Below are 24,060 nucleotides of genomic sequence, written 5' to 3'. Positions count from 1 at the left end.
AACAAAAAGCCCAATATCTTTGAAACCAGAAAAAAATGGACTACTAAGGGGAGTAGCAGGAATAAAATATCCCCATACTCAATCAGACAAGCAGAAGGGATCCCTCGCTATGTTTAAAGGGGACCTGTCACTAGGTCAAAGGTGGTTTTTGCTCATATTTTATTCCCACTGCTCCCCTTAGAATTGCAAGGTTTTTGTTTGTTTTAAATCCAAAATAATGTCCGAGAGATATGAGCCTTTTTATTTAGTGCTAACTTTTAAGGTGTTTTACAAAGAGGCATTGCTCACAGGATCCTCGGGGGGGGTGTCTTTAGGCTGCTCTGCATTATTAAACTGTGAGCACTGCCTCTTCGGTAAAAAGCATAAAAATTATCACCGAATAAAAAGTCCAACATCTTTGAAGCCATAAAAAACAGAATCCGTAGGGGAGTAGCAGGAGTAAGATATCCACATACCCAATCAGACAAGCAGAAGGGATCCCTCGCTATCTTTAAAGGGAACATGTCACTGGGTCAAAGGTGGTACGTTTTTGCTCATATTTTATTCCCACTGCTCCCCTTATAATTACAAGGTTTGTGTGTTTTTTAATCCAACATATGTGTGAAACATATAAGCCTTTTTATTTAGTGCTATTTTTTAAGGTGTTTTCCAAAGGGGCGTGTCTCACAGGATCCTCAGGGGCATGTCTTTAGGCTGCTCTGCATTATTAACCTGTGAGCACTGCCTCTTTGGTAAATAGCATAAAAATGATTATTGAACAAAAAGCCCAATAATTTTGAAATCATAAAAAATTGAATACTTAGGGGAGTAGCAGGAATAAAATACCCATATAACCAATAAGACAAGCAGAAGGAATCCCTCACTATATTTAAAGGGGACCTGTCACCAAGTCAAAGGTGGTAAGATTTTGCTCATATTTTATTCCCACTGCTCCCCTTAGAAGTACAAGTTTTTTGTTTGTTTTAAAACCAACATAATGTCCAAGAGATATGAGCCTTTTTATTTAGTGCTAACTTTTATGGTGTTTTCCCAAGGGAGTGTGGCTCACAGGATCCTCGGGGGTGTGTCTTTAGGCTGCTCTGCATTATTAACATGTGAGCACTGCCTCTTTGGTAAATAGCATAACAATTATTACTGAACCAAAAGTCTAATATCTTTGAAACCATAAAAAACAGACTACTGAGGGGAGTAGCAGAAATAAAATATCCACATACCCAATCAGACAAGCAGAAGGGATCACTCGCTATGTTCAAAGGGGACCTGTCACTAGGTCAACAGTGGTAAGTGTTTGCTCATATTTTATTACCACTGCTCCCCTTAGAATTACTGTTTTTTTTTGTTTGTTTTAATCCAACAAAATGAGTGAGAGATATGGGCCTTTATATTTGGTGCTACCTTTTAAGGTGTTTCCCAATAGGGCGTGTCTCACAGGATCCTCGGGGGCGTGTCTTTAGGCTGCATTGTGTTATTAACCTCTTTGGTAAACACCATAAAAATTATCACTGAGCAAAAAGTCCAATATCTTTGAGACCATAAAAAGCGGAATACTTAGGGGAGTAGCAGAAATAAAATAAGAGCAAAAACTGGTCACTTTTTATTAAGAAGACCAGGGTCACACTGTTACCACACACGAGACTTAATTCATGGAGCTGGACCTCTATCAATCAGCTTCTATCATTCTTACATTCTGCAGTTTAGCATTTCTTCCATTCACTACAGTGGGATTACATGTGGCCCTTTCTCTTTCATAATCAGTGGGGGTCACAGGTCTCTTAAATACATCTTCTAATGACACAGTGAAATAAGGGTAAGTCATCAATATCAGAATGGTGGTGGGTGCAGCACCCAGTACCCCACCCATCAGCTGTTTTAAGCTCCAGCACTAACGAGACGGAACGAAACCAAAATATGCAGCTCTATACAAAGTGTAACAGCCGCTGGCAAGTCCTGCAGAACATTTTCAGTTCAATGTGTTTACACCTGACTGGAGCGTGTAACTGCTGGTGGGTGGGGGTGCTATTGTTGTCGGACTCCCCTTGACTTGATAATGATGACATGTCCTAAGGATAGATCATCAATATTTTGAGAACAGACAACCCCTTTAAGTTATTTAATATGCATATTAGCTCTCTCCCAGAAGGAAAGAGAACTATCTAGCTGATGCCACCTATGAATGTAGCAACATTTGAAGTCATTGTCGTTCTCTTTGGCTAGCCTTGCAACATGTCCAAGATAAATGCCAAGCTAGAATCCATCAGCCCCATATCAGTACAGAGAAACTGTGTCGTCTAGTTTGACTATAACCACCAGTCATGTTGCAAGACTCGTTAACAGGTCGGACATTGACCTACAGGGTAACTTCCTCTAATACTAGGCACTAGACACAGCTTATTTCCTCTATGCTACATTTGAAGGAGGGGGATGCTGGGTCATTTGCACTTCACACTGCTTCACCAAGGAGACCCTGTGAGCGGATGTGTCTTTGGGTGGGGACAATGACACTTATGGGTTCTTCAGGCTGGTGTCCATCACATCACTGGTAGTCGTCATCGTAAATAGTTAGTAACACACACAACACTGGAGTTCAGTTAGCCAACCAGAATCGCTGACTGTTATTCTTCACATAGTTATGACAGATATGACCTTCTTTCCTTCTCTTTCGCTCAGTGTGGAGTATTACCGTACTCCTCGACCTGTCCGCCGCTCCCCTCCTGCTATCTTGGATCTCATCCTCAATCTCCAGGGTCTGTGTCTCCTTTCCGCCTTTCCTAACACCTGCATCTGATTCTGGGACTTGAGGGCTCTCGAGCCAAATGGCTCTCTAAGCCCGCTTGGGTGAGCCGAAGGCTTCAGACCTCTTGAGGTTATCTTAAGGTTCCTCTAGCACCAAGACCATATCTTCTCTCACTTGAATCCTATATTGAACTGTGCCCTATCAAGATCTCCCGACTGTCCTCCATCTCATATATGTCACTTCCTCCTTAGCTCTGTGTTTTCCACTCCACTGCTAACCCGGCCCAACCATTGGTGGCGCCTGTTGGCAACAGTACCACTCTACTGCATCTGGAATCTGCACCTAGCTAGCAGCATTACATATTAACATATACAATACAATTAGTATAAGGCCGGTGTCACACTTGTGAGTGACTTGCGCAAGAGTTGCATCACCCAGTCTTATGTATTTCTATGCAGCTGCACACTCCTCGCCATGCCGGGAGATGCAACTCAATTCTCGCGTGAGTCATCCACAAGTGTGACACCGGCCTAACACATAGAATACATAGCATAACCAGTACGAGGACAAGTCCACCACCTGCACATTCACACTGAGTTTTTTGAGGCTTTAACAAATTAAAAAAATTGTAAAGCAGAAACAGTTTCAGAAAACACTTAATTTTTGGGGACTTTTTGGACAATTTTTTTTCTTTTTCTGAATAGCTATTGGAGGAATTTTTTCCCCAAATATTTTTTTTTTCGCAGACTTCATATAACAGTTTGTGGTTTGGAGGGAATTCCAAGAAAATGCATTTCAAGGAACTGATGTTTTCTCTTTAACCTCAGGCGCTTTTCAATACTTCTTCCAGAATAAAACGATGTAAAAACTCAACTCAACAAATGGCATGACTGCAGGAGGTCCCTACCGGTAGTTGAAAAATTATTCACATTGCCCATGCTTAGAGATGGATAAGCCGGGGGCGGACATGTTGGTGCAACCTGTGCAACCGTATAGGGGCCCAAGAGGTCAGGGGGCCCATTTCTACCTCCAAAATTGGTGGAATTGGATTGAAAAGAGGCCACTTACTGTTTTTGCACAAGGGCCCTTTTCCGTCTGTGTCCACCATTGTGCTAAGCACAGAACAAAACACCGCTCATCACTTAGTAGTAATGTGTTTGATCTCTGCCCTTAGGTGGTTCTCTGAGAATGTAAAATAAATTTATGTAAATGTCACCAATGGCATAGAAGTGAGCTCTGAAGACATTTCTTTAGAAAGGGACAAAGCTAAAAAGTAAAAATAAAACATGGGTAACATGAGATTCACTATGGAGGCTTAAGGTTGAGAAATTCCACCAATTAAGGGTTATTTCTGAATCATGGCCACAAGTCCCAGCGGACCGTGGGTCTCGTCACTTGAACAAACTGCTTCATAGGCAAATAAATATATATAAATAAATATATATATATATATATATATATATATATATATATATATATATATATATATATATGTTGGTGCCTCAGATGCGTTTTTGTCACGTCCTCACCAGAGTCCGCTCCTGCGACTTTTTCTTCGGTGACCAGGCGACGTCGTACTCCTGTCATGGTATGTGCTGGTGATAGGAGAGGAGTCGGTGCCAGTGGCTCTGGTGGGCGCAGGCTCTGCTCATCCACTAAGGTGGGTTTCCCTGGGACCTACAATACCAATGGGTGACTGCAAGTGGCATGTGTCTTCCAGCTGAAGTTACCATTCAGCTACAGCCAATGGGAAGGCACCACACCCTTCTAATTCCCCTTTCTGTCTGCTGGTCACTGCCAGAGATAGTTTTGTTTTCCTGCTAGAGTCTGGTTCCTGTTTTGTCCTGTCTATTGTTCCCTGTGTTTTGACCTCTGCCTGATTTCCTGACTACCCTCCTGCCTGTTGTTTTTGTACTTCGCTGACATCATCAGTTTTGACCTCTGCCTGATTTCCTGACTACGCTCCTGCCTGCACGATTTTGTCCCTCTTTGTGCCTAGTGGTTTGGACCCTGCCTGACGACCACTCTTTCCTGGATTGCAGCCTTCCATAGGCAGCGATCTCCTGGACATTGTGTAATTCCAAATCCCTGGACAGAAGTTAAAGGGTTTCAGTTTCAGGGCTCTTGAGATCCTGCCGACTTGGTGGCTAGCCCTAGTCTGTCAATGACAGTCATCCTGAGTCTGTGGCCAAGGGCAGACCTTACAGTTTTTTTCGGACCAGCGTGTGTCTACCCTTCAATCTACTCACAGCAAAAAAGAGGGCAACCAGTCCAGTTAGCCCAGGCCAACACATCTAATGCACCAACAGGATGCAGACAAGCCTCTCAACATGATGGACACTTCACAGGTGCAAGGTAAATTGCACACTAGTGGCGCGCATAGGGCATTGTTCACACTCGTATGCGCATGGTATCCAGCCAGCAACCTATTATCACGCCCTTACTATTAGGTTAGGCGGGTTACCCGGACACTACTCACTGCAGCACACAAGGGACAGAGACTCCACTATGCACGGCCGTATTAAGAGGCCCGGCTGCACCCCGTGTTAAAAAAAGGTGCAAAAAAATATATTTCAAATATATATGAGGTATTAGTTAGTAAATTGGCCAATGTACATAAGCCCACAATCCTCATCACGGATCCTCATGCTTGTGGGTCCCTACACTAATAAATATCAAAAAATAGCAAATGTTTTTGTACTTCGCTGACATCATCAGTTTTGACCTCTGCCTGATTTTCTGACTACGCTCCTGCCTGCACAATTTTGTCCCTCTTTGTGCCTAGTGGTTTGGACCCTGCCTGACGACCACTCTTTCCTGGATTGCAGCCTTCCATAGGCAGCGATCTCCTGGACATTGTGTAATTCCAAATCCCTGGACAGAGGTAAAGGGTTTCAGTTTCAGGGCTCTTGAGATCCTGCCGACTTGGTGGCTAGCCCTAGTCTGTCAATGACAGTCATCCTGAGTCTGTGGCCAAGGGCAGACCTTACAGTTTTTTTCGGACCAGCTTGTGTCTACCCTTCAATCACTGAACCCAGAGCAGAGAAGACAGGCACCCCGGCAGGCACCTTCTCCCCGCTGGGACTTGTGGCTGTAATTCAGATAAGGAAATAAGGCTACTATAATGCTGTGTTAATTAGTCGAAACTGACAAAAAAGTTTTATTAATGTAAGTGCGAAATTTTCTGCATGAAATCTGCACCTCCTGGCAGAAAAATGCACCAAAAAATGGATGCATTTTCGTGTACTTTTGGTGCATTTTTGGTGCATTTTTGTACCATGCATTTCAGTGGCTGGAAGGGCTAAAAAACTCAGGAAAAAAACTCCAACAATTGACATGCTATAATTTATTTTCAGCACCAAATCATCAAGGGAAAAAAATAAGCAAAGCACTACAGAGACTGACTTTGCTAGTGTGTAGAGAGACATGCAGATTTGGGCCACAAACTGCACCAAAACAGCACCAAAAAACCGCACCGTGCACACAAGGCCTTAAACTTGAATAAACTTAACCATCTGTCTTAGCTACCTTCAATAGGACTGGACATAAACAGCATAAAACCTCCTTCACTTGTCTATGTTTCCGATACATGTGGTGTCCGTTTCCACATGTATCAGAGACACGGACACACGTAGACTCATTAAAATCAATGGGTTTGCTCACAAGTCCATGTTTTGACACAGACCATGTGTCCATGTGTCTGTGTGCTCTATACGGCGACATGTCCGTACTTGGCTGGCAGCGCGGATGTCACACGGACCGCAAACTGATGTGATCAGTGTGACATGTACTGGAGGACAGCCAATGGATTTTTATACTTACCTGTCTCCGGTGCTGCTGTTGCTTTCGGGTCTCGCTCATTTTGCTTCATGAATATTCACTGCACTGACAGCGGATCCGGAAGCAAGTGTGACAGCAGCGCCGGAGACAGGTAAGTATATGTACCGCCCCAGCAGATCCGTGATGGCTCGAGGGGTCTCCAGACCCAGGAGGGCTCGCGCGGTCACCCGAAATAAAAGGGGGGTATTTACAGGGGATTTTGTAGTTAGAGTTCGTGACGCCACCCACAGTGTGTGGTAAGGTGGAATACCACCGCTGCTGTTGGGAGCGCCCAGTGGCGATGGAATGGCAGCCAGGTGTTTAATCCCTCCGTGGGTAGGGGAAGTGCCCCGGGGCTTGGTGATGGTGAATGGGGAGCACCGTTATGTAGGAAAGGGTCACTGCGTACTCAGTCCAATAACGCTGACACCGACAACTTGTAAACTGGAATTCTTAGCACCGGTGTAGCAGGGACGGAGTATGCTATGATCCCGTTCCCGATGGTATTGCTTGTTAGCCTGTGACCTTTTCCTTGGCACTTTCTTTACTGGTTGGCCCCTGTAGTATAGAACTAGTCGGGTCCCGCTCCCCAGTGTGGCTAACGGAGTGAGTTTGCTCTCAGGGTTCACGCTTGGGATTTTCTGGACTATGTATTGGGAAAGTCCTATCCCCCTCGTTGCGCTAGTACCCCGATTTTGGAGCGGGTGGAGGACGAATCGTGAAGTCTTCGCCCTCATCGGGTAAATTACCAGGACGCTTGAAGCAACTTCCCGGCCTAGGTTCCATGTACCCCACCGTGCCATGGCCCCTGCCCGGAGATGGCTCAAGGCCGCCGGATGCCCTGCTCGGCAGTTCCGTGCCCCTTGACGCGATCCCCTGCGACCGGGGTTCCAGCTCCTACCAGGCCCAGACCAACATCTGCCACCTAGTAACTGAGGAGCCCAGCTCCTAACCTCCTCCAAGTAACTTGTGACCTCGCCTCTCGAGGGTCACCACTCAACTGAACTGCTCCTGACACTCCTGACCCTCCCTTACCAACCCCCCAAGTGGGCGGCCCTATTCCCTTCAGGCTACCCATTGGTGTGTTTGGTGGGTGTGGTGCAGAGTGTTTCTAGGGTTTTGATTAGCTTGTTCTTAGCAACACCAAAGGCCAGGGACCCGTAACCAAGGAGGAGATGGACATCATGCAGAATGGCAGATTGCACAATGTCTTGTGACAACCTGATAGGCCAGGGCGTCACATTTACAAGTTCATGCTGGCACATTGATGGGATCAGTGTGACACGTATCGGAGGACAACCAAGCCACTGAATTTAAATGGATTTTTATACTTACCTGTCTACGGCTCTGCTGGTGCTTCCGGGTCCTGCTCATTATGCCTCATGAATATTCGCTACATTGACTGCGGACCCGGAACCAAGAGTGATAGCAGCGCCGGAGACAGGTAAGTATACAAATTTATGCTGTCCATGTGCTATCTGGATGTCACACGGAGAACACACACAGGGACACATGGACCTGCACCACGGACTGTCACACGTGTTGCATGTGTGAGGGCGCCAAAAACACTGTGCAATAAAAAAAGAAAGAATCCCTTGTTATATGACATTAGCTTGTAGAACATGAGGAGTTTTATACAAAGCTCCTTCTGAGGCTACTTTCACACTTGCGTTATCCGCCCTTTTAGAAAACAGCAGAATCCGTTAACGGATTCCGCTGTTTCTCACAGACTTGTATGGATGACGGATTGTGCCAAAAGTACTTGCATTGCTTCTGTCGCGGGCGGGGAGGAGGGTGTCGGCACACTACGCTCACCCCTTCTGCTCGGGTCCGGCAGCTGCTCAGTGGTGGCTCGAGCTGTGGGCCGGATCCCGGGGTTTCTCGAGCGACACTCCTCGCCCGTGAGTGAAAGGGGGGTTTGTGGTTGGGTGTGGGGATAGTTATAGTTCGTGACGCCACCCACGGTTGTGGTGATTTCACCACCGCTGCTCAATTTGGGGATCCCGGGGATGGTGATGCGGAGCAGCCAGGTGTTGTGTTGCCCCTCCGTGGGTAGGGGTTGGTGATCCCGGGGCCCGGTGGTGGAGAAGGAGGTGCGGGGCCTGGTGGGCGCAGGGACGCGGGGGCAGCGCTGTGCCTTGCGGCACTGTGGTACTCACTCAGCCTGAGACATGGACACAGTTTGTACGGTAAACCAAACGGCTGGTAGGACGGTCCCACAGACGGCTGCACCTGCACTCCCGGTAGGTGACGGTGATTTCGCTCTTCCTTGCACCTATGGTTGACTTGTGGTAGCGGTGGATTCCCTCCGGTTACCCACTCCCCGACTACAATCTGGGCCGGAGGAGCTCTACACTTTGCCCGCAGGCGCTGGCCCTGAGAAACTGGTGCCGTGGCGGTGGTGGTGTCTCTCTGCTTCAGGTTGGGCTGTTGCCTTCAATCGGGACTTGGTTGTTGGGGGATCTACGTCCCCTTCACTGACGGATTCGGCAAATTTGGCGACTCCTAGCCTTGCCGGGGTCCGAGAGGCCCCTGCCCTGGTGCTGACTGTCCTTCGGAACACTGCTCCAGACCACCGGGCACACAGCCAACGGGGTCCTTCCAGGAACTTCCAAACGGTCCCCCTCCAGACAGTCACCGCCGTCGCTGACCTTGCTGTTCTGGCCCTACACAAAGCTGGACCCTTCAGGCTTTCCTTCCTTCTTGTCACCTCACTTGCTTTCCTCCTTTTCCACTTTACTTCCTTCACTTTCACTCAGCTGTTGTTTACTCTCTCACTTAGCTCCTCACCCTTGCCCTGCCTGGGCTTATCTGCCTGGTTTCTCCCGCCTCCAGAGCTGTGACCTCCTTGGTGGGCGGAGCCAACCGCCTGGCCCACCCCCTGGTGTGAATCATCAGCCTCTGGAGGAAGGCAACAAGGATTTCTGGTTAGCATTGATGTGCCTACCTGGAGTGTGGGGTGTGGTGGTGTTGTGACCTGTGTCCCCTGGCTTGCCCAGGGCGACACATTCCCCCTTAGCAAAATGCAGACCGTCCGCGGGCTGCCGTCCTACACCGGTTTTATTTTTCTGAAAAAGGGGGTAACAAGGTTAAGCAAACATGAATAACATTTTTAATAACTCTTCCCAAGACGGGAGGCACATTGTCATTTACTTTTAACGTTGCAACGGTTTACGGCTACGGTTTCCGCTCTCTCCCACCCAAGCAACCTGGCCCTGATGCTGCCCCTAAAGCCCAGGCAGCACCCCTTGACCCACAGTCCAGCACAAGTTACCCGAGCGGGATCTGTCCTTCCCCTCCAGAGGGTAGCCACCGGTTCCTTTGGTGGCTGGGCCCCAGCCTGCTCTGCGGAGGGCCCTCCCTCCAACCTGCCTCTCCGGAGGCGGCATTGCGGAAACGGTAACGGTAACCAACATATTTACAAGCCACTTAACGTTTGTGGTGCCCTGCAAGTTCACGGGCTTGTCCATGGATAGTTCCCATGCAAAACTTTAAACGGTCCCCACAGGGACAACGGTGCCGGCTCCTGCCGGTTCAATCACAAGCAAATCAGGTGAAACTTCGGTAATTTTCATTTTCCTTATCATTCTTTCCATAACTTTTAAACAAACAACAACTCAGTGGTGGTCCCAACGGGGACTGGACAACGGTGCTCCGCTGCCCTACTGGGTATTTTCGTCCTCCTCACCCGGCTCGGGGTGGAAGGACACGGGCACCAGCCTCTCCAGTGCATAGCAAGCACGGCGTGGAAGGGCCGCCCGATACCCGTTGCCTCCGGTTCGGGGAACATAGGTGGCCTCCATGCCAGGCAGGGCGACGACCCCCTCCTCTTCTTCTGACACAGGCTCAGTGTCAGGCCCGGAGTCGCTATCTTCTGCCCCCGCAGCAGTCACAGAGGGAGGCACACCCGATGGGCCAGGTGCGGTGCAGCACGCGAGTGAGTAGGACGGAGGTAACACAGGAGCCAGGGGCAGACCGGGTCCCTCAGCCGCAGCGACCGGTCCCTCGGGGACACAGGGGCGTGGGTCATTCTCCAGCTCCTCCATCACGGCCTCCACTCCATACACTCGGGCCACAGCAACTAGCGCTTCCACCTCCGCGGCCCACTGCTCCATCAGCCCGCCAATCTGACTCCGATAGTGACAGCAGATCCCTGCCGCCCGGGCCCTCAGCCATGCCGCTGTTCCGGACACCGGCTCGGTAGTCTCTGCAGGACTAGGTGGAGCGGACATTTTCCGTTAGGGTCGATGGACCGGGGGGGTCCCAGTGTGTTTGTCGCGACGCCACACTTACATGCGTCCAGCCGCCATCGCGTCCCCCTTAGCTCTTTCCGGCCCCTCCTCTCTCAGGGCGGGGTTTTGGCCTTCGCGCCTCTACTGCTCGAGAAGACGCTCGAGCGGGAACTCTTCGCGCCAAAGATGGCGGCTTCTGAAATTTTTCTGCCGGATACCTCCGGCGGTAACAAGGCGCACCTCTACCAGACGGCAGAGCGGTAAGATCCTGTTCGTGACGCCAAGTTGTCGCGGGCGGGGAGGAGGGTGTCGGCACACTACGCTCACCCCTTCTGCTCGGGTCCGGCAGCTGCTCAGTGGTGGCTCGAGCTGTGGGCCGGATCCCGGGGTTTCTCGAGCAACACTCCTCGCCCGTGAGTGAAAGGGGGGTTTGTGGTTGGGTGTGGGGATAGTTATAGTTCGTGACGCCACCCACGGTTGTGGTGATTTCACCACCGCTGCTCAATTTGGGGATCCCGGGGATGGTGATGCGGAGCAGCCAGGTGTTGTGTTGCCCCTCCGTGGGTAGGGGTTGGTGATCCCGGGGCCCGGTGGTGGAGAAGGAGGTGCAGGGCCTGGTGGGCGCAGGGACGCGGGGGCAGCGCTGTGCCTTGCGGCACTGTGGTACTCACTCAGCCTGAGACATGGACACAGTTTGTACGGTAAACCAAACGGCTGGTAGGACGGTCCCACAGACGGCTGCACCTGCACTCCCGGTAGGTGACGGTGATTTCGCTCTTCCTTGCACCTATGGTTGACTTGTGGTAGCGGTGGATTCCCTCCGGTTACCCACTCCCCGACTACAATCTGGGCCGGAGGAGCTCTACACTTTGCCCGCAGGCGCTGGCCCTGAGAAACTGGTGCCGTGGCGGTGGTGGTGTCTCTCTGCTTCAGGTTGGGCTGTTGCCTTCAATCGGGACTTGGTTGTTGGGGGATCTACGTCCCCTTCACTGACGGATTCGGCAAATTTGGCGACTCCTAGCCTTGCCGGGGTCCGAGAGGCCCCTGCCCTGGTGCTGACTGTCCTTCGGAACACTGCTCCAGACCACCGGGCACACAGCCAACGGGGTCCTTCCAGGAACTTCCAAACGGTCCCCCTCCAGACAGTCACCGCCGTCGCTGACCTTGCTGTTCTGGCCCTACACAAAGCTGGACCCTTCAGGCTTTCCTTCCTTCTTGTCACCTCACTTGCTTTCCTCCTTTTCCACTTTACTTCCTTCACTTTCACTCAGCTGTTGTTTACTCTCTCACTTAGCTCCTCACCCTTGCCCTGCCTGGGCTTATCTGCCTGGTTTCTCCCGCCTCCAGAGCTGTGACCTCCTTGGTGGGCGGAGCCAACCGCCTGGCCCACCCCCTGGTGTGAATCATCAGCCTCTGGAGGAAGGCAACAAGGATTTCTGGTTAGCATTGATGTGCCTACCTGGAGTGTGGGGTGTGGTGGTGTTGTGACCTGTGTCCCCTGGCTTGCCCAGGGCGACACATTCCCCCTTAGCAAAATGCAGACCGTCCGCGGGCTGCCGTCCTACACCGGTTTTATTTTTCTGAAAAAGGGGGTAACAAGGTTAAGCAAACATGAATAACATTTTTAATAACTCTTCCCAAGACGGGGGGCACATTTACTTTTAACGTTGCAACGGTTTACGGCTACGGTTTCCGCTCTCTCCCACCCAAGCAACCTGGCCCTGATGCTGCCCCTAAAGCCCAGGCAGCACCCCTTGACCCACAGTCCAGCACAAGTTACCCGAGCGGGATCTGTCCTTCCCCTCCAGAGGGTAGCCACCGGTTCCTTTGGTGGCTGGGCCCCAGCCTGCTCTGCTGAGGGCCCTCCCTCCAACCTGCCTCTCTGGAGGCGGCATTGCGGAAACGGTAACGGTAACCAACATATTTACAAGCCACTTAACGTTTGTGGTGCCCTGCAAGTTCACGGGCTTGTCCATGGATAGTTCCCATGCAAAACTTTAAACGGTCCCCACAGGGACAACGTGTGTCCCCTGGCTTGCCCAGGGCGACACACTTCCGCTGACCGACGCTGCGTTGTGTCCGCCGCATATAACGTTTTTTGAGCGGCGGAAACCTTTATTTTTCATGCGCATGCTCATTTTTTTTTTTTTTTAATCACACAAACTTTATTTTGTCTCTTGGCGGCTGAACGTTCAGCTGAGCGCCCGGCGGCCGGCTTTTGAGAGCGTTCAGTTGAGCGCCCGGCTATTGAGAGCGATCAGCTCAGCGCCCGGCGCCCAGCTATTGAGAGCGATCAGCTGAGCGCCCGGCACCCGGCTATTAGAGTGATCAGCGGAGCGCCCGGCGGCCGGCTCTTGAGAGCGATCAGCTGAGCGCCCGGCGGCCGGCTATTGAGAGCGATCAGCTGAGCGCCCGGAGGCCGGCTATTGAGAGCGATCAGCTGAGCGCCCGGCAGCCAGCTTTTGAGAGCGATCAGCTGAGCGCCTGGCAGCCAGCTTTTGAGAGCGATCAGCTGAGCGCCCGGCAGCTGGCTATTGAGAGCGCTCAGCTGAGCGCCCGGACGCCGGCATGTGAGAGCTCTCAGCTGAGCGCCCAGCAGCCGGCTATTGAGAGCTCTCAGCTGAGCGCCCGACAGCCGGCTATTGAGAGCGATCAGCTGAGCACCCGGCAGCCGGCTATTGAGAGCACTCAGCTGAGCGCCCGGCAGCTGGGTGATCAGCTGATCGTTCACTACAGTCTGCTGCCGGTAAAAAAAGGAAAAAAAAAGCTTTCCGTTGTTTTGTACGATCCGTTGCATCCGTTGTGCCATTATAAGTAAAGCATCCGTTGCATCCGTCACACAACGCAATGCAACGAATGCCGTTCAACGCAAGTGTGAAACTGTCTTATATTAGTGTGTAATCCATTTAGTAATTAAGCCATAACTTCTTCCCGACCAGGTGAATTTTCATAGTTTCACTGTCATTTTATTCCTCCTCTTCTTCCAAGAGCCATAATTATTTTATTTTTTCGTCTATAGAACTGTAGGAGGCCATTCACTTTAATGTACTGAAAAAGCGAAAAAAGCTGTAAGGGGGGGTAAAATGGGGTAAAAAATACAATTTCACCATTGTTTTTGGGTTTTGGGATTAATGGTATGGTAAAAATGACTATCTCCTATGTCAAAGGCATCATTGCAGTGCACAGATGGCAGTGATGGGGGCTTTCAGTATGTCCTCAGCTGCCATAGTGACCCATCGTATCACAGTGAGTGATGGGTATCAGTATGGACAGACCACCAGAGATTGACTGCCACATTGAGTGACCCTGTTCCATATGTATGACATATTGGCAGGTCATAAGTATGTAAGTGTGAAGCCCCACAGGTGTTGTGTCGGTGCATTACCTTCAGGGACTCCACTCGGCTGGATCTGGTCACAGGTAGGAGATCTTCTTCTTGTCGTGACGCCACTCTCAGAATTGCGGTCAGTGGGGACCGCCACTGCAGGTTGAGGGACGCCTGGGGCTGATGGTGAGTGCAGTTAGTTGGAATAGCCTCCTGAGAGTGAGGCAAGTCCCAGGGCCCTGTGTAGGTGTGTAGAACCACAAGGCGCAGAATAACTCCACACAGGCAGAATGTCTTTCAGGGTTTTTACTCACTTCAGGTGGCAGGGTGAGTAACCCGGGCGTAGCTGGGATGAACCAGGCGGGAACCAGGTATCCTTCAGGCTGACTTCTGATGGTGACTACCAACTCGCCTTCCTTAGCCCTTGGTGGTTTGGGGTGACCCCGACTTTTAGTCCCTATGGGGGCCACCCAGGGAAGTTGCTGAAGCCTCACTCCCCTTCGTTTGCCGTTTGCTTGTGGCCTGGACCAGCTCACTCCAGCTGCTTGCCTCCTGTGAGCTATGGGCCCTAACTGTGGCTACGTGGCTGCGGCTTTTGTGGTGTTGTGGTGTGGGCTTTGAGGGCCCCACACCGGCAGGTTTAGCAAGGAAAGGTGGATCTATCCCCGCTCCGGGATCTGCCGCCCGTTTGGGCCTGGTACTCCCTAGCAGTCTCCTTACTTCCCACTCTGTGCTCTCTCTCTAGCTGGAGATGGGTTTCGGGTAGCCCTCCTAGGTGACCGTTCTCCCCCGTCGGTAGCCACTGCGCGGACGCTGTCAGACTACAGCAGCCCAGGGGAAGGGGTCAGCTCTCCTCGGAGCTCCCTGGACTCTGCTCTGAACCGGCTCACATCTGGGACCTTCACTGCTGCTCCTGTCAGAGCTTCACTTTCCTGCTCCTCACTCCTCCACACTCTGCTGCAGACTCTTTACTCCTCCTTCTCTTTTCCCTTTTGTGCCTGCCTACGCCACCTAGCAACCAGATTCTCTTACCACACCCCTTGAGAGGAGATGGAGGCTTTTGGCCCCCTCCACTATTCCAGTGAAGGTGAAGGCTTTTCCCCCTCCTGGGATCCCCAGGGGTCCTCTCATAGGTACATGTGTGAGACCTGATCACTATGCGCCTGTGTAGTCACACCTCGGTCAGCCTTCTGGATTACCTGTATTGTACTGTCCCCAGCATGGGTGCAGTACTCAGTGGTGCCTGACCAGGTCAGGGGCGCCACATAAGTACATACTGGTACACCATATTTGTGCCTGTCCCTTTAATGCAGGCTCGAAAGGCGAGCCCGCATGTTTCCCCGCTGATCTGATCATTTGCAGCTAACAGCTTCTGGTGGATCTCTGATCCACCTGCGCCTGTTAATTAGTTAAATCCTGCTGTCAATCTTTGACAGTGGGGATTTAACATGCGCCGGCGGGGAGCGCGTTATTCCCCACTCTCATCGGGAGGTCCTGTGACATGGTCATGGGGTGCCGATGGGTTTTTATGACATCAGATGACCCCTGTGTCTGTCATGATTAACTTCCTATGAACGCCGGCATTCACAGGAGATCAGCATTGTACATAATGGAACTGAAGCATTGCCCTGAACAGCAGAAGCGATTAGAGCATATGAGCTTCAAGTCCCTTAAGTTGGACCACTAAAAACAAAAAAAAGTTTAATAAAAATTTTTTAAAAAATTAAAAAAAACAGAAATGCTCAAATCACCTCCCTTTTGTACAATTGAAAATAAAACAAATAAACAATATACATATTTGGTATTGCTGAGTTCAGAAATGCCCGATCTATCAAAATATAAAATCAATTAATCTGATTGGTAAATTGTGTAGCGAGAAAAAACTTCAAAGCGCCAAAATTATGTTTTATGGACACCTCAACATTGCAATAAGAGGTGATCAAAACATCACATCTACTCAAAAATGGTGTAATTAAAAATGTCAGCTCAGGACGCAAAAAAATAAGCCATCACTGAGCCCCAGATCCGGAAAAATTAAAATATTATGGGTTTCGAGAAATGGCGAGAAAAGCGCAATTCTTTTTTTTTACAAGTTTCTGAATTTTTTTTCACCACTTAAAGTGAACCTGTCATCAGAAATGTAGCTATAAAGCTAAAAGTTCCCCCCTCTGCAGCTCCTGGGCTGCATTCTAGGAAGCTTCCTATAGTTTTTGTGGCCCCTTTTATTCCAAAATAAATACTTTACAAACTTGTACCTTTTCGTATGCAAATTTCTTAAATCTTCCATGGGGGCGGGCTGCCTGATGTACGTTGCTGTCCTCCTGCCGATCTACGCCGCCCCCGAACGCTGAATTTGAAACCTCAGGACGCCGCCCCTGGGCGCCCGTGGTCCCGCACATGCGCTGTGCTACTGTAGTGGTGCCGTGCACTGCGTGCACGTGTGACCTCTGGTGACGCTTTTACGCGGGCACCGACTGCTCCGTCCGCTCCTCCCATCCATTTCCTGCTGCTGAGCAGGATGGGAAGGAGGTGACGTCCGGTCATCTGGCCAGCGAGCCCTTGCGCAGAATGCTGGAGGAAGAGGGGAAAGTGCGGTCATGAGGTTATGGGCGGCACTTGCTGATGACACTCACAGCGCCGCCCATAACCTCGTGCCCGCGCAAAGTGTCACTAGCGGTCACACGTGCACACAGTGCACGGCACCGCTACAGTAGCACAGCGCATGCGCGGGACCACGGGCGCCCAGGGGCGGCGTCCTGAGGTTTCAAATTCAGCGTTCGGGGGCGGCGTAGATCGGCAGGAGGACAGCAACGTACATCAGGCAGCCCGCCCCCATGGAAGATTTAAGAAATTTGCATACGAAAAGGTACAAGTTTGTAAAGTATTTATTTTGGAATAAAAGGGGCCACAAAAACTATAGGAAGCTTCCTAGAATGCAGCCCAGGAGCTGAAGAGGGGGGAACTTTTAGCTTTATAGCTAAATTTCTGATGACAGGTTCCCTTTAAATAAAAAAAAACTATACATGTTTGGTGTCTATGAACTTGTACCGACCTGAGGAATCATATTGTCAGATCAGTTTTACCATATAGTGAACGTGATAAATAAAATCCCCCCAAAAAATAATTGTGGAATTGCACTGTTTTAGCAATTTCACTGTAATCGGATTTTTTTCCCATTTTACAGTACAATATATGTCAAAATGAATGGTGTCATTCAAAAGTACAACGCGTTTCGCAAAAAAAAAAGCCCTCATATGGATATATTGATGGAAAAAGACAAAGGTTATGGTTCTGGGAAGAAAGGAAGGAAAAAAAACCCAGAAAATTGCCAGGTGGTGAAGGGCTTAAAAGAGTTTCTAGGATAGCAAAAAACTAACTTCTTTTTTTCCAAAAATAGCGCCACCTCTGTCCATAGGTTGTCTCTGGTATTGCAACTAAGTTATGTTTGAAGCTAAGTTGCGAGATAATCTATGGAGAGGTGTGGCGCTGTTTTGGGAATAAAGCAGCCATGTTTGTCCAGTTAAATTCAATGAAGTACATGACAAGAATCCCCGGTTATTATCAAATCAGGATGGCAGGGGGACCGTTGTCCTGCTCAGGGGTCCTTCTACAGTTTTAGCACTGTCATCACCCCGGTCATGCTTTCATTTTGGATAATGCTTATCTGACTAATGTTTATCTCCATAATGCCTCTGTGAGGTGCTATATTTAGGGACACAATGCAATGTGGCACTGAGCTATTACAGCGGCAGCACTAGGAGGCTGGAAGATTTTACACAAAATGGGGCCTACATTGTTTGTTGTGGTCAATGGTAGGGATTTATCAGTGTCTCTAAGAGAAACCGTCTTTATTGCCCATAGCAACCAATCACAGCGCAGCTTTCATTTTGTACCCTGCTCTTGAAAAATGGAAGCTGCTCTGTGATTGGTTGCTATGGGCAACACAGTTTTTCTGTCCCTAAATTAGGCAACGGTGGGCATAGATCCAAAATGAGGGCAATAACGAGTAACGCGACCCTCAGAATAGGGGGAAATGTGTGGACACAAACCTGATTTTGTCACTAGAAGTGTCATGATGTTAGAAAATGGACAACAGATGTTCATATTTAAACTCTACCCAGCAAACAATACAGAAAATATAGCAGAGCTGAATTTGTTGTGTTTAGTCACAATGCTGCATTTACAAGCCCAGCACTGCTACATCTATGAAGAAAAAAAATTATTCAGCTCACCCGTATATGTATCCGCTCAGTTCAGGTGGGATGCAGGCAGTCCACCGGACAGGCAGGTCCGTAGAGGCAATAGCAAGGAGAAAGGACGGGACTCAGCACCAATTCCAGGATAGCAAAAAATATAAATCCAACGAAAAATATATAAAAATGTAGAAACTTTATTCAATGATTAAAAATCCAAGAAAAACATCATCGGTTCCATGAAAACATCATGGCTTGACGCGTTTCGGACAGTTGGAATATAGATAAGTCCTTAATCATAAGCATTATGATTATTATTATATTATGCTTATGATTAAGGACTTATCTATATTCCAACTGTCCGAAACGCGTCAAGCCATGATGTTTTCATGGAACCGATGATGTTTTTCTTGGATTTTTAATCATTGAATAAAGTTTCTACATTTTTATATATTTTTCGTTGGATTTATATTTTTTGCTATCCTGGAATTGGTGCTGAGTCCCGTCCTTCCTCCTTGCTACTGCTACATCTATGTAACCCCCCCCCCCTCAAAAAAATATAGGATAATAGAAAAAAGTCTCATGTTTTTATGATAGGGAATATCTGCCTAGGCCGGGGCTACTATTCCCGTTGAGGCCGGAGTCCCATTTGCGGAGTCTCGCATCGGCATCACCCGGCATGGCCGCACACTCTCCTGACAGGAGCGGATCAGCTGCATGTATTTCTATGCTGCTGCACGCTCGTGTACGGAGAGCCGGAGTCACACTTGCAGAGTCTTACATCGGTAACACCCGGCATGGCCGCACACTCTACTGACAGGAGCGGATCAGCTGCATGTATTTCTATGCTGCTGCACGCTCGTGTACGGAGAGCCGGAGTCACACTTGCAGAGTCTTACATCGGTAACACCCGGTATGGCCGCACACTCTACTGACAGGAGCGGATCAGCTGCATGTATTTCTATGCTGCTGCACGCTCGTGTACGGAGAGCCGGAGTCACACTTGCGAGTGACTCTCATCGCCTCACACGGCACAGTCGCACACTCTCCTGTCAGTAGTAGGTCGGCTGCATGTATTTCCATGCAGCTCAGACGCTCCTGTCCAGAGTGTGGCAGGCCGTGCCGGGTGATGCGATGCGACCCGGTGTGACCCGGCCTAACAATTTGTCTCCACACAATCTGGCTACTAACTTGACGATGTGAAGGGTGTATTCACACACACAGTCTTTTTGCTCAGTTTTTGAAAGAGAAAACTAAGGGGAACCTCCAAAGTTTGAGGGGCTTTGAGTTTTTCTAAAGCACTTGCTGAGTTTCCGCTTGGTTACTGCTTCAAAAACATGCCAAGAAAACCTATAAGTATATATATATATATATATATATATATATATATATATATATATATATATATATATATATAAATAATTACACAGTATATTCTGTTTCCCTGAAAATAAGTCCTCTAAAAATAAGCCCCTAACCCTATGAAGTTCCATAGGAAAGTGTCCTAGCAGCTGAAAAAGTTAAAGAATTCAGCAGGACTCTTCATCAAGGAAAGCAGACATCCCAAAAAGAAAGCAAACACCCCCAAATGAAAGCAGACAACCCCAAATGAAAGCAGACACCTCTAAAAGAAAGCAGACACTCCCAAAAGAAAGCAGACATCCCCAAAAGAAAGTAGACACTCCCAAAATAAAGCAGACATCCCCAAAAGAAAAAAGACACCCCAAAAAAAGTAGACACCCCAAAAAGAAAGCAGACATCACCAAAAGAAAGCAGACACCTCCAAAAAAAGCAGACACCCCAAAAAAAGTATACACCCCAAAAAGAAAGCAGATATCCCCAAAAGAAAGCAGACATCCCCAAAAGAAAGTAGACACCCCAAAAAAGTAGACACCCCAAAAAGTAGACACTCCCCCAAAAAAAGCAGACATCCCCAAAAGAAAGCAGACACCCCCAAAAGAAAGTAGACACCCCAAAAAGAAAGCAGACACTGCAAAAATAAAGCAGACATCCCCAAAAGAAAGTAGACACCTCCAAAAGAAAGTAGACCCCCCCAAAAGAAGGCAGACACCCCCACAAGAAAGTAGACACCCCAAAAAGAAAACAGACACTGCAAAAATAAAGCAGACATCCCCAAAAGAAAGTAGACACCCCCAAAATAAAGCAGACATCCCCAAAAGAAAGTAGACACACCCAAAAGAAAGTAGACACCCCCAAAAGAAAGCAGACACACCCAAAAGAAAGCAGACACCCCCAAAAGAAAGTAGACGCCCCAAAGAGAAAACAGACACCCCCAAAAAATTGCACTCACTAAACCCCAAATAATTAAAGTTGGCAAGTACTGATAGTGAATGGGCTCTCACGCAGAGATCTGCATTGCTATCAGGTCACTTGCCATTCTACTGCATTGCACATATATATATATAAACAGTATATATATATGTATATATATATATATATATATATATATATATATATATATATATATATATATATATATAAAATAAAAAATAGTTTTTTTAAAAATTCACATATATTCATATAATTAGAAGCTCTTGGGCCCCAAAGTTTAAATAACAAGATGTCTGTTGTAGGCTGGAGCTACATGGCGACTTAGGCTAGAGATTGTTATTAGGGAAGATCGAATACCTCAAATATTCGGCTTATTTTCCAAATAGGTTGCGCTATTCGACTATTCGCGAATATTCAATGCGCAATGTAAGTCTATGAGAAACCCGAATAACAACTATTCGGAACTATTCAGGTTCCCATAGACTTACATTGCGCATCGAATATTCGCATAGCGGCGACCTATTCGTCGGATATTCGCGAAGCTGAATATTTGAGGTATTCGATCATCCCTAATTGTTATGTGTCACTCCTACATCAAAGCATAATTCAGATGAATAGAGCCCCATTAATACCCCTAGGGTGCCACAACATCAAGAAGCAAGTCGTAAAATGTGACCTGTGTCGTGTCTCCAGTTGCCGTCTAACACCAGCCTTATAAAAATGGTGCCTTTGTTGGACCTTTAGGCATCCTTGTCAACATACAGGACAGGCATGGGCATTACTACAATAGGTGCAGGGATTGCAATTGTAGCCGTGCCCTGGAGCCCAGGGGACCCCAAAAGTCCTTCTGGCCTATATGAAAGTCCATGTCTATTAAAGACTCACAGTAATTGAGGGCCCCATTGGAGCTTTTGAATTGGGGGCCATGAGCTTCAAGTTATGTCACTGACTACAGGACTACCCTACACTCACCCATTTGTGGCTGAGCCTAATCAGGACTGTTGGTAAGTAAATTTAGGCTCTGTAAGCTCTACCCACAGCTTTGTTCCCTTTAGTAGCTTTGGTAGCTTAAAGGGATTGTCCATTTAAAATAACATCACCTATTCAAGTGAACGCTGCTACAGTAATATTGTTCTTTTGATATTAAAGATGATGACGACGATGATGATGATGATGATGATGACGACGATGAAGATGAATACAAAGATGGATCCCTGTGTCGTTACTGCGCGTTCTGCAAGGTATCTTATCTGTGGTTTATACACCTTCATCCTGAGAGCTCTCTGCTCTCCTCTTTTTTGTTCTACAGTCAAAAAGCAGCTAAATAGATCTGTTTATTACTAGTATGATGAGTAGAGTGAATCCTGGGGGCGGGAGAGCAGGATGTGTGGGAGGTAAAGCTTCAGCCTATCACTGCAGACCAGGAAGTGATGTCAGAGAAGGGGGCCATATTTTTGACAACTTCTGCTGTAGAGACCAGTAATATGCAGCTGAGGTTGTTTTCTAAGATCTGAAGAACATCAAGTCTACTGAAAACCTTTTTAAGGAACCAGAGTGAAAAAATGAAGACCCATGGTGTGTAAAAGGTGTTTTCCAGGATTATTTTAAATTTTTTTTTAATCACTTTAAATACTAAAGTACATGTATTATGCAGGCTCAGGAGCTGAGCCAACACGATACAAGGCAGGTGTCAGCACCTGCCTCTAATAACAGTAACCACAGTTATTTCCGATTGCTGCTGTTAACCATTTAGATGGAGCTGTCAATCACTAATAGCAGCATTTAAATGATTTGGTTGCCAGTATGCACCAGCTCTGGTGTTGATGGGTTGAAACGGCAGTCGGGGGTCTACTGAATACCCCCATTAGTGCTATCTTGGTCCTTATACGAAGCTGAGCCTGTCATCTATTTCATTATAAAGTGAAATTACAGTATACAGTGGGGAAAAAAGTATTTAGTCAGCCACTTAAAATGTGCAAGTACTCCCACAGTTGATTTAATCACACCAAGCTGCTTGCCTATTGCAGATTCAGTCTTCCCAGCCTGGTGAAGGGCTACAATTTTGTTTCTGGTGTCCTTTGACATCTCTTTGGTCTTCACCATAGTGGAGTTTGGAGTGTGACTGCTTGAGGTTATGGACAGGTGTCTTTTATACTGATAACAAGTTCAAACAGGGGTCATTACTACAGGTAATGAGTGGAGGACAGAGGAGCCTCTTAAAGAAGAAGCTACAGATCTTGGAGAGCCAGAAATCTTGCATGTTTTTAGATGACTAAATACTTATTTTCCACCATAATTTGCAAAAAAAAATCTTGCCAAATCAGACACGCTGCTTTTCTGGATTTGTTTTCTCATTTTGTCTCTCATAGTTGTGGTCACCTATGATGTCAATTACAGGCAAATCTTATCTTTATAAGTGGGAGAACTTGCACAATTGGTGGCTGACTAAACACTTTTTTGCCCCACTGTGCAATCAACAATTGCAATTTGAATTCCCAGCAAAAAAAAACAACCTATAAAATAAATTGTAAATGAATTAAAAAAATATTTTTAAAAATATTAAAAATTAAATTAATGAAAATAAAAACATATTTGATATCGGCACAGGCATACAAATCCAAGCCATTAAAATATTAAATTAATTACCACAAACTGTAAACCGCATAAAGAAAGTTATCAACACACCAGAATGACAAGACATTACATTGTTCTATAGCCAGAAAAATGAAAAAAAAAAAAAGTTTAAAAAATAAAAACATAAAACTATTTTTTTTTCACAAACGTCTGATTTTTTTTTTAATTAATAAAGTAATAAAAATATACATGTTTGGTATCGACGGATTCGTACTGACCTGGGGAATCATTTTTTAGGGGGTCATTTTTACTATAAATTGATTGCCTAAAATAAAACACAAAAAACAATAACATAATTGTGTTTTTATATATTTTAGCTCAGTTATTAGTGCAGATTTCCTACATTTCGCACATGTTATATGATATAATGAATACATTTTATTTCCCCAGCACTGCGGAGATTGTGATAAATGCCCCTGTAAAGAAAAGGATAAGAGCGAGCATTGTAGAAACTGCGAGGTAAGTACATTAATGCAAGCAATATGCCCAGAGGCTTCAGTCTAATTATGTAATAAATGCCTGCTAAAAATAAAACCTTTGCGTGCACAAAAATAGCGGAAAGCCTACTACGCCACCTAGTGGTCAATGAGAGCATAACAGCGCAGATTTATACTGTTGAGTATTGTAATATTTTCCTGTTTTTCTTTTTATAGTATTGCCAGTTTTGCTACGTGTGCCCAGTTATATGTGAGACAGCCTGCAAGCCAGGTAAGTCACCCAAACGATAGGACAAATACCCAGCAGGATAACACTCTTTTCACACTATGGCTGGGGTGTAATAGTATATGTGCCACTATGGCTGGGGTGCAATAGTATATGTGCCTCTATGGC

At 47.4% G+C, this 24,060-nt stretch overlaps 1 protein-coding gene across 1 annotated transcript in view; it reads left to right on the top strand.

Annotated features, from left to right (window-relative positions):
• Positions 1-24,060, top strand: part of LOC142257266 (uncharacterized) — a 56,584-nt gene that overhangs the window by 7,954 nt on the left and 24,570 nt on the right. The window contains exons 2-4 of the mRNA XM_075329432.1: positions 21,745-21,836; positions 23,620-23,688; positions 23,883-23,937. Of these exons, the coding sequence (XP_075185547.1) occupies positions 21,745-21,836; positions 23,620-23,688; positions 23,883-23,937 (216 nt within the window). The remainder of the gene's footprint in view (positions 1-21,744; positions 21,837-23,619; positions 23,689-23,882; positions 23,938-24,060) is intronic.

The sequence above is a fragment of the Anomaloglossus baeobatrachus genome, chromosome 11 (assembly GCF_048569485.1).
Source record: "Anomaloglossus baeobatrachus isolate aAnoBae1 chromosome 11, aAnoBae1.hap1, whole genome shotgun sequence".
NCBI classification, from domain to species: Eukaryota; Metazoa; Chordata; class Amphibia; order Anura; family Aromobatidae; genus Anomaloglossus; species Anomaloglossus baeobatrachus.
This window is presented reverse-complemented; position numbering and strand designations above follow the sequence as displayed.